Here is a 19,710-nt window from a genome sequence, read left to right on the forward strand (position 1 = left end):
GATGAAGAGTGAAAAGCCTTCAAGAGATCTGGAGGAGACAGAGTGGACATGCTGTGGGCGTTTGTATCCCTACTGAGAGTGTGCATGAAATTGTCTCCTTAATAAGTCACAGTTGTAAGACAGCGAGTTCTTATTGTAGGAGAAACAAAGGAGAATATGAGACGTCTCTGCTACACTACGACTGTGTGGAAATCTGAAACGCTTTCTAAACTAGTCAAATCAATGCAACACAAACTGTGACCTCATATTAGACATGGCACCACACAGCATTAAATATTAAGGGTGACTCTGTATGAGATGTCAATCTTCAATGCTCAGGTCATGCAGATAAGCTGGCTTTGGCTCCGCGCTGTCAAAAGAGTTCACAGTGCTTCCATCTGGCTGCTGGTGAAGTTTGCCAAGATGCAGGACTATACCTCAAAAGTAATTTCCCCGCTACCAATGACCCTTTAAATGCCCAATTTTATTTTTGTATGAGTTGTAATTGTTATTATTTGTATTCACTGGTCATTGTTTGCCTGTTACCAATCAATCAATCAATCAATCAATCAATCTTTAGTTGTACAGCGCCAAAACACAACAAACGCTATCTCAAGACACTTTTACAAACATAGCAGGTCTAGACTGTACTCTGTTAAATTATTAACAGAGACCCAACACCAAGACAGGATAAGATCCAGTCCCCTCTTAAGACAGGACTCAGTCTTATCTCATCTTAATCCACCATGAGCATTGCACTTCGCAGTTACAGCGGCGAGGAAAAACTTTGTTTTAACAGGCAGAAACGTTGAGCAGAACCAGACTCATGTTACACAGTCATCTGCCTAAACTGGAAATGTAAATTGAACTACTGGTACGTAAAAATACACTACACGGGGCGCTGGTGGCCTAGCAGTCTTAGCGCCCCACATACAGAGGCTACAGTCCTCGTCGCAGGGGTCCCCGGTTCGATTCCCGGCCAGCCGACCATTTCCTGCATGTCTTCCCCCACTCTCTACTCCCCATATTTCCTGTCTCTCTTCAGCTGTCCTATAAAATAAAGGCAAAAAAAGGCCAAAAATATAACTTAAATAAATAAATACACTACATGGACAAAAATATTCAGATGCCTGACCATAACTCCAACAGCGACTGTTGTGTCATTATAGCTAAATACATATACTTTAATATGGAGTTGATCCCCCTTTTGCTGATATTTAACAGCTTCCATTCGTTCTGTAGCGCATTTATGAGGTCAGGCACTAATGTTGGATGAGAAAGCCTGGCTCGCAATCTCCGTTCCAGTTCATCCCAAAGGTGCTCGATTGGGTTGAGGTCAGGGCTCTATTCAGGCCAGTCAAATGTTTCCACTTCAAACTCATCAAATCATGTCTTTATAGTCCTTGCTTTGTGCACTAGGGCACAGTCATGTTGGAATAGAAAATGGCTTTTCCCAAACTGTTCCCACAGAGTTGGAAGCATAGCATTATCTAAAGTGTCTTGGTGTGATGAAACATTAAGATTGCCCTTCATTGAAGATAAGGTGCCTGATTGAAACGCCTGAATTTGATAACTAACAGGTGTGGCCGAATATTTTTGTCCATATTGTGTACTTTATTCACTTGTTTGTTTTACGTATGTACTTTAAGAGGATATGTCACCGGAGCAGGTTTTAATCCAGATGTTTTATTATTTTTCAGGCAGTATTACTGGCAGTTTTTTTTTTTTTATCATTTTTTAATATTTTATATCTTTAATATTTTATATTTCTGATCTTTTAATTGTATAAATATTTTATCTTACATTTGTATCTTCGTTTCTGTCATTTATTTTTGCTGTCACCTCCCTGCAGTTTTTTTCCTTAAACTTTTAGTCATTGTCTTCCTCTCTTTTATTGTCTTTTAGTTTTCTTTTGAAAAGTGCTATATAAGTAAAGATTATTATCATTATTATCCAATCAATCATTTCAAGTCAGGTCATTTTTTTATAGAGGCAAAATTATTGATTTTCCATGCTATGAGAGTTTATTTGAACACTGCATCTCTATACCGCTCAAACTGTAAGATGACACTATTGTCTGTGAAGAAGAGTCAATACAGTAATAGCTGATCGTCATAGTTATAACAGGAAACTATTAGGAAGAGGTTAAATTGGATGTACAGCCTTTATTTTAAGCTCCATTAAAGACTGCGGTGTCTTGTGATAATCATTTACTTCTCTTTTGAATGATCTGTGCCTCTCCCTAAAGTGATTTCTTGTGAGCTTCATCTCATAAAAACACCCACAGACATCACTGTTCAACTTCTGGCTGTGCTTTCAATAACTCTGACATACAGAGGACTTACCACAATAACAGATTTATCAGTACAGGTTGAAAGAGAATGAAACAGACGGGTAAAAGATGAAACAAATTGAAAGAATACACAGAAAGACAGGCTGCTCTTCAACACAATGAAGTTTTCTGGCCTTGAAGCTCATCCTCACAGACAGAGATTAAATGGAAAAGGCTGAAAGCATCTCTTTGTAAGGTCTGGAATCCACTACAACTACAATAGTACAGCTTATATAAGATATATAGTGTAAAATGTGACCCTTAATGTGTATGTTGGGCCCTACATCAACTGGCTGTGTCTCTTGATAAAAACCTATTAAAAGCTCACCCCATCATGAACCAGGGCCTTCCACGTGTGCTCCAGTTTCTTGATTAGCCTGAGGAGAGAAAGTAAATCCCAGTTTAACACAATGATGTCAAACGTCTCTTATATATTAGGATCATATGCAAAAATAGGCAACGTGCCTATAGGCTGAGAAGCTAACATGTGCTTTCTAGGAGGGTGGGGCTTAACAGTATGTGCAGAGAGCTATTAGAACTCTATCTACATCCTGTGAGACTGAAATATTTGATGTTGTGATATAAACCCTGTGATGATCACCTGTAGGATTGCAAGATGTCGATGATTCCGACGAAGAGAAGAAGTCTCTCTCCTCTTCCGTTCACAGCAGGGATGCCGCCCATCCTAAAATGAGAGGTGAAAAAAAAAGACTCAAAGGTTTGTCCTGTAGTGTGTGAAGCTGGATTAAAGGGGAGGCTGTGGCTCAGTGGTAGTCAGTCATCTCTCAATATCAAGGTTGGGTCCTGCAGTCAACATGCTGAAGTGTCCTTGGGCAAGACACTGGACGTTAAACTGCATACTGATGAGGGCTTTATACAGCAGCCTCTGTCATCAGTGTATGAAGTGGTGTGAGTGAGTGAGTCTGACATGTAATGTAAAAGACGCTAGGCTACATTATAAAATGTAGAATTCAGTACATTTCCTATTACCGTGTACAGCAGTGGTTCCCAAAGTGGCAAGGTGCGAGATGCCTTCCAAAAGAGTGTTTCTTCCAAAAATGTTTAATTTTTTGAATATTTAAAATTGCATATTTTATCCATTATCATAAAAATATAAATAAAGACAGTGATTAAATGCAATTCATAACCTGTACATCCTATCATGGATACAGGCTAAACATTAAGATTACTTGCATTCTGCTGTCGGCCTTTCTAAATTTCTATGAAATAAAACTATGGTTGTTCGGCTGTCATTTTTTATTGCCTTTAATGTCTGTTTATGAATTTGTCTATTAGCGCTTGTCCGTGGCTGTTAAGCAAGGGCAAATGTATGGTTAGCAGAACATTATGGAAATAGAATCCCTAAGCGGTTCTATTTATCTATCTGTAAGGAACCAAACTAACGTTTTAGCGACATTGCTTTTTTGTTTTTAGTTATGTTTTTGGGCATTTTTGCCTTTATTGGATAGGAAACCTGGACAGAGGCAGGAAATGTGGGGAGCAGAGAGTGGGGATAGACATACAGTGAATGATAGAGGCAGGGAGTCAAACCTGCGACCGCTGCAATGAGGACTGTAGCCTCTGTATATGGGGCGCACACTTAGACCACTAGGCCAATCCTTAGTCAAATTGATGCTTAGCATTTCCCTCACCTTACTGTCTATGGTGTCAACAAGCAGAAGCAAAATGTGCCGGAATTCTTTTCCGTGGATTTATTTGACATGACGTGTGATCAGTTTGCCTCTGGGATTGCTCATGTTAGTGAAAGTTAATAACCGTTGTCAAGGGGTTTTGACCAATCAGAATCATGTATCTTACACAGCTGGAAGATCAGTAAGAGAGCTGGGTAATAATGTTTAACCACCCCAAGTAACAGCTGGGATCTCTGGCACCATTATTTTAAGAAGAAGAAGAATCCCCTTTATTAATCCCCAGGGGGAAATTCAATTTTTTTTCACTCGTGTTATTTTTCGGTCATGCTCCACGTACAGTTTTTGGTATATACATACAATGCACACACATGCAGTGGACATGCACTTAGGGAGATATGTCAGAGTGAGGATGCTGCCATCAACCAGCACACACCAAGCAGTTGGGGGTTCGGTGCCTTGCTCAAGGGCACATTGGCAGTGCCCGGGCAAGTGAACCAGCACCTTTCCAGCCACGAGTCCACTTGTCCGCTTCATCCATACTGGGACTCGAACTGGCGACCCTTCGGTTCCCAAGTCAAGTCCCTATGGACTGAGCTACTGCAACCCCCATTTTGGAGGTCTTGGTGAAAAGTATGGGAACGCTTGATGTACAGCCAACACTCCCAGCTTGCGATTCACAGTAAAAAGTGTCTAATGAAGGGAGGGGGGTTGAAGTTTTTTTTTTTTTCAACCATTGTTTGATAGAACAGTTTCTTCAAACTACAATCTTATTATATGCATTCATATGTTTACACGTTTTCAATAAAAAAAAATCTACAAGAATCAAACAATAAATTATATTCTTATCCACTGAAACATATGTTTTCCTTATTATACTGAAAATCTGAGACTTAGATTCTGTAGAGGTCAAAATGTTGAAAAAAAAATGAAGATATTGTGATTGTAATGAGATATAGTGTGGAAGTTTTTAAACCAAAGCAACAGACTAAGCTCAAGTGTCAGATGAAGCACTTGTTATAGGTGTCAGGAATTATTCTCAGTACTGGTTGATGCTGGAGAACCAAAAGTGACGGATAAAAGTGTGAAAGGGTAAAGAGTGTGGAAACTATTCAACAGAAAAGTTTGGGAAAGAGTTTCTTTAGAGACACTGAAGGTCAACGGAAGAAGTGCAATTTAATAAAAGTCTATCATCGTTAATTTATAACCCACTAAGGCATTAAGTGCAGTCTAGCCATGCACTCTTTCCTTCCTCATGTGCCAGCAGTCACATCTATCACCCAGCCAGTTTGCCATCAGCCTCTAGCCTCTCTGGCTAAACTCACGTGTCTTCAGTATCGATGGACCCTCCGCAGGCGGCTCCTCCCTGGATGGACTCCATGGCTGTGGAGTACAGGGCCTTCTGCTGGGCTATGGGCCTCTTTTCATCACTGCCGCCCTGGGAGCCCTCCATCTGCCTCTCCCTCTCTGCCTGGTCCATGTTGTGAACCCCAAGCAGCAGACTATAGTCCATGATCTTGAAGCTTTCCAGCACCTGGGGAAAGGACACAAAGAGACGAGTGTGAGCGTGCAGTGATTGACCGGCTTATGATGAAGAAACTCTCAGTGGAAGCTTTTATCCAAAGTGTATCACACCAGAAGGAACAAGAAGCATTATACTATTGATTAAGATTCAAGCTCGGAGACACTGAGCTACACACAGTGATGCACAAGCACGCACATGTTTATTAAAAATGTATATGATAGCCAGTGTGTACACACACACTCCCTGCCGAGCACACGCACCACTAAAGTAAACCTGAGGTGGTGATTTACAGGCCAAGAATAGGCCTTCTACCAGGCCAGACACCTTGTTAAACCTCTCGCTCGTAACAAACCTTTAATTTATGAGGGATCCTGGGAACGCCAAACACTCTCATAAATAGCTTTTTCTTTCTCTGCCTCCTTCACTCCCACCTCCCCCCATTCCTGTTCCTCTATTATTAATCAGGACACCATAAGCATGCAGTTTTTCCCCACTCTTTTCCATTTCCTTATGTGGACTTTTTAACTCTATGACTTTTAATCCACCTCCTTCCCTTGCAGTGTTTCTAAATGACATAGCTATATCTTTTCTTCTACCTTTCCTCCAGCTGTTACTGCCTCTCTCTCTCATTGGAGCCCTCTGGAGACTCTGGATCAGGCTTTTATGTGGATCCTCCTTCAGTGAATCAGTGAACCAATTTAGCCATCTCCCCCTAAGCTTGTTTTCGCTCCTTACAAGTCGACTCTTTTGTAGTTGGATCAACAAGAAAACAGATAGTCACCACGTGAACTGTTCAAATTCAGCAGCAGTAATGGATCTAACTCACCAGGCAGTCTCTCTGTAGGGTCTTGACCAGAGCGTTGTAAGTGTCTTGGTCCAGCATCAGTCCGTCCTGCAGGTCTTGCATGAAGTCCAGGTCTTTGAAAGTTGGCCTGGCCTTTTCTCTTTCCTTCTTGGACGCTCGCCTCTTGTAGGTGGAGCCCTTCAGGTCGTATTTGAGGTGCATGCGAACTGCACGAGGGAGGACGTTGTTCATCACCACCACGCGGATGTTCTTCCCACCCGACTGAACGCAGTACAGGCCGAAAAACTTGGGCAGCAAAGTGCGAGGGTTCTGGTTCAGGTTCTGGAGATGGAAAAATGATACAGGGAGAGAAAAGAGAAGACATGATACCACAAATGTATTTAATCCTCCTAATTTAGGGAGATTTCCCATGATACAGCTGTTCATAAGTTATAGTACATATTTTCAATTTGTTGTAAATTAGTTCATGTCAGTGTGATTTGAAAGGACTGTTGTTTTTTTTATTGAAACATGGGCTCTTCTGCACTTTCTTTGGCTTTTGGCACCAGGCTCAAGTGGACACTCAAGGAACTCTCCTTTAAAAATCAACTCAATGGGGCACTGTTGGCCTTGAGGTCAAAGCGCGCTCCAAATACAGGGGTTACGCTTGCAAGTCCGACCCCAAGACTCTACTATTCCCTGCATGTCTTCCCACACTCTCTACTCCCGACGTTTCCTGTATCTCTCCAGCTTTCTCATCCAATAAAGGTGAAAATGCCCAAAATCATAACTTAAAAAACCCCCTCAAAACCTACCTCTTCAAAAAAGCCTACAACACGTGACCTCTACTCCCTCCTATCTCTGATCTGTCTCTCTGTATCTTATACCTTCGTCTGTTTTGCACATCATGTCAAGCGTCTTTGAGTATCTAGAAAAGCGCTATATAAGTCTTACGATGTCCTGTTGTGTCTGCATGCCTCTGCATGTTTTTATTAAGACCTGTTTAACGCTGCTTAATGTGCTTATGCATGCCTTGCCTCTTAGGTCATATGCTTCTGTATATTCCTACATGGATGCCTTTATAAATATTAAACTGATGCTGCTTGTTGTTTGCCTAGAATGCTTTGTTTTTGTTTTCTGTTTTTTTATTCATGTCTTGCATGTTCTATGTATTTCTTTTTTTCTCTTCTTTTTTTTTAAGTTTGTTTTTTTTGGCTTTTACCTTTATTGATAGTGGAGAGGACAGTGGATAGTGTCGGAAACCGGGAGAGAGTGGGGGAATGACATGCTAAAAGGGCCGCAGACTGGAATCAAACCCTTGGCAGCCTGCTACATGGGCGCGCAACTTAACCATTAGGTTAAGTCTGTGCCCGTTCCATGTATTTCTTAACATTTCCTTATTGCTGCTTCCTGCTTGTCTTACATGTTCCATGTATCTTATGTCCATGGCCACTTTCTCTAAGATTATCATGTTATCTCTTTGTGTTGTTTTTGGTCATTTTTAATTGTAAGGTGTTACTTGTACTGTAATGTGTTTTCTTTTCTTCTTTCTTTTCTTTTTTTTTTTAATAATTATGTTTTCTCCTCTACTTTTTTTGTTTAATTTTGTTCTTCTTAGGGAGCATATTCTTAACATTTAGCAAGGGACCACAGATGGAGGCTAGCCTTTCAGCTAACTCTGGCATACTTACAGAAATGTTAATTAATATGCATGGTTCTTATAAATGAAAAATAAAAATACAATAAATTATCAATTATTATTATTATTTAACTGCAGTTTTTTTCACTTGTGCATTGGCTTCATTTTTCAGTACTGCATGTTACTTTGATGCAGTCCAATAACAGACCTCAAAATATCTGATGATTAACTCAAGACCATGATAATTTAGCATGACGTATAAGCAACATACATAATACAGTATTGGCAACATACTGAGAGCCTGAAGGAATGGAGTGCTATAAAAAATAATATAGTAACGTTGAGACAAAGTCTTTCAGTCACGTAATTTAGAAACAACTTTCTGCCAAGTGGATTATCAAACAATCAATCTTTATTTGTATATCACCAAATCACAACAAACTTTATCTTAAGACACTTTTACAAACACAGCAGGTCTAAACCGTACTCTATGTTAAATTATTAACAGAGACCCAACATCAAGACGGGACCACTCAGTCTTATCTCATCTTAATCCACCATGAGCACTGCACCTCACAGTATTTAGCTAGTTACAGCGAGGAAAAACCTCCTTCTGACAAGCAGAAACCTGGAGCAGAACCAGACTCATGTTAGACAGACATCTGCCTCGACCGAGTTGGGGTTGGAAAGAGGGAGAGAGGAGAATAAGAGAGAGAGAGAACGATGATAGTGATGATTGAGTGGATTAACACAAAAAGGACTGACAAATATTTCAAAGTGGACTTATCCTTACTATGATACACATACTGACTTTACACTATAGTAGATACTCACACTATAGTTTTTTTCGTGTCGTTTTTTTTGCTCAATCTAAGACCTACAAATCTGTGCTGAACATTTATCAGTCAATCCTCACAAATGAGGTTAGTTGGGCTGGTGCTTAGTTAAAAACCTGCTTTGATGTTGGGAGCTGGGCCAGCTCAGTCCCATTAGAAAAATGAGAGAGAGAGAGAGAGAGAGAGAGAGCGAGACAGAGAGAGAGAGAGAGAGAGAGAGAGAGAGAGAGAGAGAGAGAGAGAGAGAGAGAGAGAGAGAGAGAGCTGTGATCCATATAGAGATAATACACAGCATCCAGGAGAACAAATGACTCAGAGAAGAGAAGAAAAGAAACAGAGAGAGGAAGGAAATGAGAGTGTGGCTGAAAAGGCTCTAGCAATGACCTTCAGAAACCATATATATATATATATAGAGAGAGAGAGAGAGAGAGAGAGAGAGAGAGAAAGAGAGAGAGAGAGAGAGAGCATCCTCTGCCCTCAGCCACACACACAACCCTTCTGTCAATGTTAAGAGGGCAGAGCTGTGACAAGCCAACAACATGGACACGTGAGGGAGAGGAGGGAGTGGAGAGAGGGATAAAGAGCAAATATGAACATGGAAGACAGGCTGTATAAAGAGTGGATTAAAACAGGCGGCAGAGCGAGAGATAAAGGAAAAATAAATTACAGTGAGAGTGTCATAGCAGCAGGGAGAGTGATAAGACATTAGGAAACATGACAGGGGGGGGACTGGGCGTATATTAGAGGTGCTAATAAACAGAGAGGAGAGAAGTGGCAGCAGTGGAGTTGATTACATCACTATGATCTGTATGCTGCCTAGAGCCAGACTCCTCAGCCAGCCCACTAGCATCAGCCAGTCAGCTGTGGAAGACATGAAGAGCTGAACCAATGACCGCCTGCATGCTGTCTGCTAGAAATACAGATGTACAACTCAAACACTTTTGGCTGAATTCAGTGCTTTTTTGTGTTTCAAAATAATGTGAATCAAAGAATCGTTGTCAAAAATACATTAGAAGTGTAATCTGCAAGAGAATGTGCTCTGAGATTTATCATTTTGTTATTTTGGACATGTTATAGCTTCAATCACTGTGCAGCGGTGCACAGCTCTCTATCACCAGTCCAAAGGTCAGGACTCATAGAAAACATGAATGTACCAGGTGACATTGCTCTCTCCTCTGCTCTCTGTGGTTTGCATATATATGAGATGGTTAAAGGACTTCACGGAACGTCAGTTATTGCCGACCTGTGAATGATAAGTTAGTGGTATGGTGGTTGTGACGGAGGGTGGAGCAGACACACACACACACACAGCAGGCAGGAGGAAGCATGACTCCACAGTGAGATCAAAATCCTGCATCTTCCTGGGTGCTGGTGGCCTAGTGGTCTAAGCGCCCCGTGTACAGAGGCTATAGTTCTCGTCGCAGAGGTCGCCGGTTCCACTCCCGGACAGTCGACCATTTACTGCATATCTTCCCCCCACTGTCTACTCCCCACATTTCCTGTCTCTCTTCAGCTGTCCTATCAATAAAGACAAGAAAACCCAAAAATATACCTTTAAAAAAAAAATAAAAAAAAATAAATCCTGCATCTTCCAGCACATTTCTGCAGAGGTGTGGATGTTTATATGGCAATACATTTGAATTACATCATTATTGCAATACAACCATAGCCTGTATAAATAATTGGCTTAGTATCATATTGGAGTCATATTGGAAATGCTGAAGTCAACTTAACTGCTGTCGAGCTAGTGTGAGGTAAAGAGGCAGGCTTTGAGCCTCCTAGCCAACAACTACAGTGTTCCTGACAGCCAATCAAGTCAGCTGTGCCTCTCATAATGGAAAACTGGTAATATTACTATCTTTGAAATCGCCACATTACAAAAAAAATTCACCCCCCGTACAGTGTGTGCCGATCCAGAAATGAACTATCCAGACTACACCCATTTTTTGTACCAGACTGTAATCATAATAATAATAATAATAATACATTTTATTTAAAGGCGCCTTTCTCGGCACTCAAGGACACCGCACAGATATATATATATATATATATATATACATACACAAATTTACATTAAAGGAAACAAAATCAAACATGTTTATTTCTGCTGTAAAGATCGGCTTTTTTGAATTTGTGTGTATGTGGTTTCTTGTACTTCTGGAGCAAGCCTCAAGCGGACACTCGAGGAACTGCAGGTATGAACACTCCCGCATTGACTTCAATTCTCGCAGCCGGAGGTTGCCGCTTGAATATAACACATCGCACCACCATCACCATCAGTTTTCTAGTCAGATGAAGCTAATGCTAGTTAGCAGCTCCTGTCAGATAAGCTGGTGCCAATTTAGTGGAGTGGATTCAGCAGTCCCTTTATTTATTGTTTAACCATATTTTTCTCATATGGCCTAGTCAATAAAACTGCATCCATCAACTATACAGTTTTTATCTAAATATGCTATTGCGTCTATTTTCCTCAGCCCATCCCTTCTTCTCTCTGGCTACTGCCTCTCACATGAACCTGACTCTTCTCACCTTTCTTTAACTCATCTTCTCAAACTAAGGAAACCTGTGAGCACCACCAAACCACTGGAAAAGGTCGCAGTAGATGCAGAGCCTTGAACGTCCCAAAATGAATTCCTGCAGTGGTCTTTTGGCCGCGGCTGTCGCCACATGAATAAACACAAGGCTGGAGGCCGTGAACCCTCAGAGGCTAGACTAGTAGCATGGACATACATGGAGCTGTTGCTGGTTGAGTTGGTTCACAGTGAGCCTTGAGTGGGGGGCACTGGTGAAACCGGCCAGTCTCTTATGAAACCGCATGGCCTGAGGTTTCAGTCAGAGATCATAGAGCTGTTATGTCTGCTTTATATAAAAAAGGTTGTCACGCTCAGAGGGGAGATATCAAGGGTCTTACATAAACATGAGATCTAAAAATATGACATTAATAAGAACATCAGGGAGGTTGGCATTTAAATGAAAGTGTGAGTGATGCATGTGTGCAGTGATACATGAGCACTGACAGGCTTCTCCTCCCTTTGTACAATGTGTGAAAATCAGCTTCTTTAAAATATGAATATGCAGCTTGATAACAGGAATGGAGAAAAAGTGAATTTCTATTTATTTGTCGTGGTGCTCTGATTTGCAGTTATATCACAGACACACTCACCATGTAGTATCCAGGCAGCAGTTTTTGTAAGAACTCGGCCTCCTTATGCATCACAGTCTTGATGATGAACTCGTCGTCCTTTGTTAGGTAGAAGACGGAGCCACTCGCTCCAGGGTTGGACAGCTCGATCAGCGGCTCATTACATAGAGAATACTGCAGGTACACACAAAGAAACACACACACAACCACATGAATTAACAGAGGAATGCTCCGTTCTAGATTGGACTGTTTTGTTTTAAATAATACTAATATGAAAGTCAATATTTAACTATTTCATTAAGAGAAAAAGTTACTGCACCATTTAAGAGAACTACTTGGAGAAAAAAAAATCCTCTCACATCCTTTTTTCTAACAGTTTTAAAGAGTACTGTATTGATTAATCATTGCATTTCTCTCAATACTTGGCTCTTGATGGACAAGGAAATTAAATAACAGAGCAGAACCACAAATACTTACTGAAACCTATATAGTGCATACAAAAACCACATTCCATCTACACAGATGAAAGTTAGGAGAAATGGTTGTTATTTTAATCTGGCTAATGTAATCTAGGCTTGTATCGAGTAGGGAAGTCTACTCATTCAGGTCTTTTATCTCTACACCTCAATATTTATTAATTTTCATGGTTAAAATCCCCAGCTATTAATTATCAGCTATTAACTGAGCCAATTTAACAGATTTCCTACGGCTTATGTGGATTTCACAAAAGTTTTAATTTTGTATTCTTTTGCTCTATCCCTATTGAAATCTTTAATAATGAAAACTTGCAGACTGTATAATTAATGGACGTAGTATCCATGACGTCATCCATCTGTTCCTGAAGCGCTGTTTTGAAGCCAATCGTCGGCGGGTGCCATATTGGAAATGCTGAACTCAACCTAACTTCTGTCGAGCTAGTGAGAGGTAAAGAGGGGGGCTTTGAGCCTCCTCGCCAACAGCTACAGTGTTCCCGCCTGTTAGTTAAGTCAGTCATGTCCTTAAATGGGCAAAACTCGTAATCTTAATATATAGGTGCTGTCATCTCGTGCTAGTTCTTGAAGCCAGGGTCTGTGCTATAGGGATCAGGTGGTGAATCATAGACCAAATCCACAATCCAACACACATCCTAAACAACCTTCATAGCATAGTTCTACACTGGTGGTGAACAAGCATGGACTTCTGTTTAGTGCAAGAAAGAGGGTCCATATATTATGTTACTTAATAAGTGTAAGGATGAAGCTAAGCTCAGGGTTTCTAGGAGCTGAGCAATCAGAGGGCAGTGGACTAAAGGGGGTGGGTCAAAAAGAGACAGGAGCTCTAATATTCAGGCTGCAAATTCAGTCCTTAAATGTGCAAAGCTTGTAATCTGAATATCTTCTGATCTGTTGCGTTATAATAAAAACATTCACCCCCCGTACAATGTGTGCCGATAGAGAAATTAGCTATTCAGACCGAATCCGTTTTTTGAACCAGGCTGTAAACATGTTTATTATTACTGCTTTTTTCAACTGGTGTGTATGTGGTTTCCGGTGTTTCTGCAGCCAGTCTCAAGTGGACGCCCAATGAACTGCAGTTTATAACACTTCCCCCATGGGCTTCATATTTTGAGACCGGAGGTTGCCGCTTGTAAAAACCACACAACAGCAAATCAACCTCAAAATGTATTTCCTCAAAACAGCCTGAAAATCTATCTGATCAGCTCATGCTCTGTTGTGACTTCAGTAACACTCAATTCAACCACAGCGGTCATACAATATATTCGTCTTTTAGTGCAAAGAGAGCGTTAGAAAGGTAAAGGCAGTGACTTGCAGAGGTTTTCATTTTGACTATCAAGTAACTAATGGAGTTTCAGCTGGTTGAGACATTTGATAGGCTCTAATGCCAGTAACGTTTGTTGTTCTGTGAGGTAAAGGTGACTTTGAGGATTGGCTGAGAAGCAAATGATGCCATCATAATGTTTGTACACTGCTCTATTTCTATGAGTAAAAAGATAGCAGCTGAGTTACTGTCAGACTGTCAGAGCTAAGTGATTCTGTGTAATTAAAAGACAGTTTATGACGGTGAATGCTGACAGGGTGGCTGTTATTAAGAGCAGCTTCGGAGCATAAAGGTAAATCTTGTTCTTTAATTTAAATCCGTCATCTACCTTGATATCATTTACTGATGAACTTCTCAAAACATGTACACACAATGCAATGATTCCTTCAATAAAACCACAACACTAATCAATCAGAATTAAAATGGTTAGTTCACTGCAGTATTGACAATAAGATCCAACACACTGGTGATTTAAATAAAGGCATGCAAACATTTGAGTACAAATCCGAGCAGAATTTGAAGGGCTGATGGTAAATGATGGTTGACAGTAGATAAGGATGCTGAGTGACAGAGGAACAAAGAGCGAGGAAGGATTGTAGTTCATGTTGTGGGAAGCTAAAATCGACTAATTTAGCTGTCAATTAATGAGCGCTTTGAAACCGCAGCTTTGTTCATACACATATCTGACTTCTCCTTGAATGATGATTACCTCAGCTTATTAGCCCGTTCTCACCCTTTATCTTGGCAGCTTAAAAGCAAGCCATGACAGACATCATTGTTGAGAACTGTGAAGCTGCCACCTTCTACCCTCTGTTAATGGCTCACTTTTCATTCCCCTCTGAGGAACCTGACATTTTATTCTAGACCTTCTAAGATGAAGGAACTCTTGGGAAATGTTAAAAAGGTGGGACTGACTGAAAAGTGCAACATTCAGAAAGTGGCATGTGAAAGGATGTTCTTGTTATTTTTGACAACAGATAGCAGAAGTTGTTTAGTAGATGTAATTAAATGACCATGGATGTGTGAAAAAGTCAGGTAAGGAATTTGATGATTTTAGGACACACGTGAGAGTTTGCCTTTTGAGCTGTTTCATTACAGCTTCATGTTTGCTTTTCTTTATTGTTATCTCTGGACCGTTGCAAAGAAGATTATTGCAGTTAATCCTTTCACATAAGTTAGATATCTCTAGACCATGGACTGTATAAAATATGGACGTAGTATCCGTGGCATCACCCATCTGTTTCTGAAGCGCTGTTTTGAGGCCAATCGTCGGCGGCAGCCATATTGCTGCTGTAAAGACGATTGTGACATAAAGAGGCGGGCTTTGAGCCTTCTAGCCAACAGCTACAGTGTTCCCGCCTGTCAATCAAGTCAGCTGTGCCTCTCATTGGAAGACTTGTAATCTTAATATCTTCGAAATCGCCGCATTTGAAAAAAATTCACCCCCCTCACAGTGTGTGCCAATCGAGAAATGAGCTATCCAGACTACACTCGTCTTTTGTACCAGGCTGTAAACGTGTTTATTTCTGCTGTAAAGATCGGCTTTTTTCAATTGGTGTGTATGTGGTTTCCGGTACTTCTGGAGACAGCCTCAAGCAGATCGATGAACTGCAGTTTTTAGCACTTCCAGATTGGACTCATATTTTTTAGACTAGAGGTTGCTGCTTGCTCTACACACGCCAGCAAGTGATTGGTCATTCTTAAGAAAATGAATCTGCATCTATCTGACGGTAAAGTGACTAATAAACTCTGACTTACTGAGGTGTAATGGCAGGGAGCCTAGAGAGACTAACACTGTTCACACCAGCTTAGCAGCATCAACTGGGAGGGGGGCATCTGACCAACCTTCCATACCAAGGTCACAGGATTAAACCCGGGCACTTGAGCAAGGTCTGTTCTCTGAATGAGGATACAAAGCATTTGCTTTTTTTCAATCCAGATACTATTTCTCTTTTCTTAAAAATGCACAATCTGTGGGCGGGTGACCATATTTAGATACTGTAAGTGTCCAGTATCAGTCTGTAGTATGACTTGTAGAGTCTACTAGCATTTCAGTGGGAATCTGCAGTATGCACGAACAGTCTGTGTGGAGAGCAAAAAATGAGAATCCACTGTAAAGCAATCTCAGAACAAATCAGCTTCCATCTAATGTCAATTTAGCTTTAATTAATGAATATGATTTATACAAGTACACTCTAAAATGTCATCTTTCAACTGCACCTTCTCAAATAACACTGTATACAAAGGCAACATACATATAATAAAGTATTGGATGGAAGTCTTTTATCACTGACGTATACCCGTCGTCCCAAAATGTTGGCTGTCGCTCCCAGCAGCTCTATCGTTTTCAGATGGGTTCCGATATTCTACAAATAAAACTGGTATTCCTGCTTTGTTGGATAGAGACAGCTTAAGGCTGACAGAATACGCAGAGTGGGGATTACAAACAGCAAAGGACCTGATCCAGGGCTGCTGCGGAAAGGACTCAGATATACGAGGTGCTGCTCTACCCGGTTCACCGCTGGGTCTTTCAAAGATTTGACGTAGTTTGTGTGCTATTTGGAGTTCATGGCAGCTCTCACAGAGTCACAGTTTAGTCTTGTTACTTTATGACTGGCACATTGGTTTAAAGGAATAGTGTTTCCTTCTTAAAGTCCTTGTGAAACCCAAAAAACAAGGTTTCAAATGAAGGGATGAATTACAACATATAGTGGCCCAGTCCCGGACAAAGATGCTCCAGACATGTCAATAAGCCCTTTGTGCATAACATATTGAAAGGTGGACATACTGAATGTTTTGTGGAAATATGTGAAGAACTTCAGGAGCACAAACTGTACTTCTACTAATACATGTGATGTGTCATGCATGCTTAGCGAGTTGACAGGTGTTATGAAATATCCTGCATGGACATGTGATGATGTCTGATCACAGACCGGCAGAAACAAGCCTGGGTGTGATTTTTCCACGCGGTCGGATGGCGGATGAACTAAAGAATATGTGCACATGGAACACACAGAATCACTGACTATGCCCTGTATGTATATTCTGCAAGACTGCTCAGAGCAGAGCGGTGAATCATGCAGCCTCGAGGTCCTCTTGCTGATGTGGAATGACAAGCTGCAGACCTCCTCTCCTTCTCTTCTACCATCTTCTGTCCTCCCCTCTTCCCTCTCTTGTGCTGTTGTATGACTCCCTAAGCTTGTTTTTGCCCTCCTTCACATGCATCTCAACTCTATTTGCTCTTTTTCTGTGGCTTCAAATATCTTCTGTTTCATTGTCTTTGTCCATTCATTTCGACTTTCTCACTTTGTACTAAATTGTTCTAATCTGGTAATTCCCTTCAGAATATTTTAGACCAATGAATTGAGAGTCTACAATATTAAATTTAGACACAGCCAGGAGCAAGTGATTGAGCTAAATCCTTACCAGGTAGTCGTCTGGCCTGATGCCAAACAGTTCTCTGAAGTAGCGGAAGGCCACGGGAGCGTATGTTTTGAAGCGGAAGTCAGGAAAATGGTGGGCTGGAGTGAGGTTGCTGCCTTCGCTGTAGTAAAGAAAAACATAAAGAGCACAAAAGATGAGAAGACAGTAACATGAAGCCTTCAAAACAACCAGTCAGCTGCAATTATTAACATTGTACCGTATACTGAAAGCATTGTAAATAAACTGCATCAACTACAGCACAGACCTGGGGAAGAAGATGCTTTCCACCACGTAGAAGTCTTGCATTAACACATCTCTCTCAGGCTTCGAGCTCAGGTTGCCAACCGTGTAACCAATGCCCAGCTGAATGGCACCTTTCAAGGCTGAGGATGTGGTCTGCAGAGAGAGGGGGGAGGGACGGGGACAGAGGAGGATACAGTGAGAGGAATACGTGCCCGGCCTTTACTACAGCGGTCACAATGAGTCTGAGTAGGAAAAGGCCATCTTGAAAAAAAAGCAATCCATCAGAGTTCTACCATTTAATCTGCATCTGAATTATGTGCATCTCATTTTTGTGCAAAGTTAGAGCCAAGAAAAAAAAAAAAAACAGGGTGTGTGCTGTCTGCAGTACCTTCTTGTAAGTTGTTTCCCCTGATGCATCCACTCCTCTGTGACCAATTTTCTTCCCCTGACCGGGCTGGCCTGAGGATGAGGGCATCTGGGGAGAGAGATTGAAAGAGAATTGCATTATGGGGACTGGAGGATTTGCACCTGCTCAGTAAAACTGCATATTTAAATAACACAGACTGTATCCTGGGAGCATTTTCAAGCTATAACTAAAGGTTGACTTTCACTGAGAAAGCAAAATGAAAACATAATTCATCTTTGCTAAAGAGAGGGACTATATTTCTTACATCACTTGAACTCAAAGTGTGCAGAGCATGATGTCTTATGGCAACGTCTGCTATTTAACCTAATGTGATGCTTTCTTTTAACCCTCCTGTTAACCTCAAATTTACTAACATCTTTTATCCTTGGGGTCAATTTGACCCCAGCAAATTAAACCTCCAGAAACTGATTGTTACCCAGGTTTGTGTTAGGTACTTTTATGTTTCTTTGTTCCCTACCTAAATAAGATAAGATAAGATAAGATAAGATAGTTCTTTACTCCTCCCACAACGGGGAAATTCAAGTGTCACAGTAGCAAAGTAGACAATGCAAGAAAAATGTGCCTATAAAATATAAATTATTAAAAAGTTATTAGCAATTAAAATTAAGGAAGTGAAATAATTAAAAGAAGGAAAAAAGTAAAAATAAGCATATCTTACAACATATATATTAATAGCCCTTTAAATAAAATATATTTTAAGCATAAACACAATTTAAAGCATTTAGAAGGACTTTATTTGTAAAACAGAAAATCTAACTGGTGCGAGTCTGTCATGCTCTCGTCAACCCTGTCTTTTTTCTATGTTTTCACAGGACTCATCATTGAATGTCTTTAGAGATACAGTGGCTGGAAATATTATATCTCAATCTAAAGGTTGGCAGTTCAATCCCAGCTCCTGCAGTCACATGCAGAGGTGTCCTTGGTTCTAGTGACCTCAATATCATCCAAAACAACCTAAACAAATGTGTGTAAAATGTTGATATTTCTTATGTTATATACAGCTAAAACAGCCTGGAGTCAAATTGACCCCAAGGAACACCGATGTGTACATTTTTTTTTACAGGAAATTGGAACATATCAACATTTTAATTTTACGTTTCCCTAATTGTTCCCTTTAAATTAAGAAAAGCCATGAAATATGAAGCAAAAAAAAATATTTTAGTCAACAATTTAGAGACGCTAAACAATGGGGTCCAATTGACCCAAAGGATAATAGGAGGGTTAAGGAATGCAAAGCTGAAAACGGTTTATTTAGTTAATGGTTCAATTTGTCATTTAAGTGGAATTAAAACTGTGCAGATACAAATGAAACTATTTTTTACATCACTTCTAAATGTTTTTGACATACAGTACAGTAGCTGCTGTACCAGATGGATGGGATTAACCAAATTAGGAGGATTAAGATCATTAGAACAAAGCAGTCTGATACAGACAAAGCACACTCAGTGATATGTTTATACACTTTAAACACTAATATAAATACTGCATGGTCACATTTCCCACTGTTCTGTTGACTCTACTAAGTGTTGTGACAGTCTGAAACAAGGGAGGAAGATTGTCATCAAATATTAAGTGACCCAAATATGAATTGCACAACACCCTCTGATCAAACCTTTGTAGTGGTTTCATTAGTGTCTGGTTGAATCCAAACAACTAGCAGTTTTTAATGTAGGAGATCAAAAAGAAAACACAAAGAGCAGCGCGACAGATCACACGATCACAGGGACAGATGGCAGGCTCACCTCTGTGATGAAGGCTTTCTTTGCAGCAGCGTCTGAGAGAGAGGGCGAGAGAAACAGAGAAAAGAGACAGAGATGGCTGTTAGTCACCCTGAGACAGAGAGGCTCCGTTACTCAGCATCATTAGGGCTCTGTGTGACAAAGATGAATCCCAAAGGGTGGACCCAGCAGTGG

At 40.6% G+C, this 19,710-nt stretch overlaps 1 protein-coding gene across 5 annotated transcripts in view; it reads right to left on the minus strand.

Moving 5' to 3' along the window:
* pip5k1ca (phosphatidylinositol-4-phosphate 5-kinase, type I, gamma a) overlaps window positions 1–19,710 on the minus strand; it is a 62,342-nt gene that overhangs the window by 16,534 nt on the left and 26,098 nt on the right. For all 5 annotated transcript variants that reach the window (XM_034677544.1, XM_034677535.1, XM_034677526.1 and 2 more), the window contains 9 exons: window positions 19,540–19,571; window positions 17,759–17,845; window positions 17,393–17,523; window positions 17,131–17,248; window positions 11,908–12,060; window positions 6,312–6,611; window positions 5,286–5,494; window positions 2,913–2,996; window positions 2,640–2,688 (listed from right to left, as the gene is read on the minus strand). In XM_034677544.1, coding sequence (XP_034533435.1) covers window positions 2,640–2,688; window positions 2,913–2,996; window positions 5,286–5,494; window positions 6,312–6,611; window positions 11,908–12,060; window positions 17,131–17,248; window positions 17,393–17,523; window positions 17,759–17,845; window positions 19,540–19,571 — 1,163 coding nt within the window. The remainder of the gene's footprint in view (window positions 1–2,639; window positions 2,689–2,912; window positions 2,997–5,285; window positions 5,495–6,311; window positions 6,612–11,907; window positions 12,061–17,130; window positions 17,249–17,392; window positions 17,524–17,758; window positions 17,846–19,539; window positions 19,572–19,710) is intronic.

Source organism: Notolabrus celidotus, chromosome 2, assembly GCF_009762535.1.
Source record: "Notolabrus celidotus isolate fNotCel1 chromosome 2, fNotCel1.pri, whole genome shotgun sequence".
Lineage (NCBI taxonomy): Eukaryota > Metazoa > Chordata > Actinopteri > Labriformes > Labridae > Notolabrus > Notolabrus celidotus.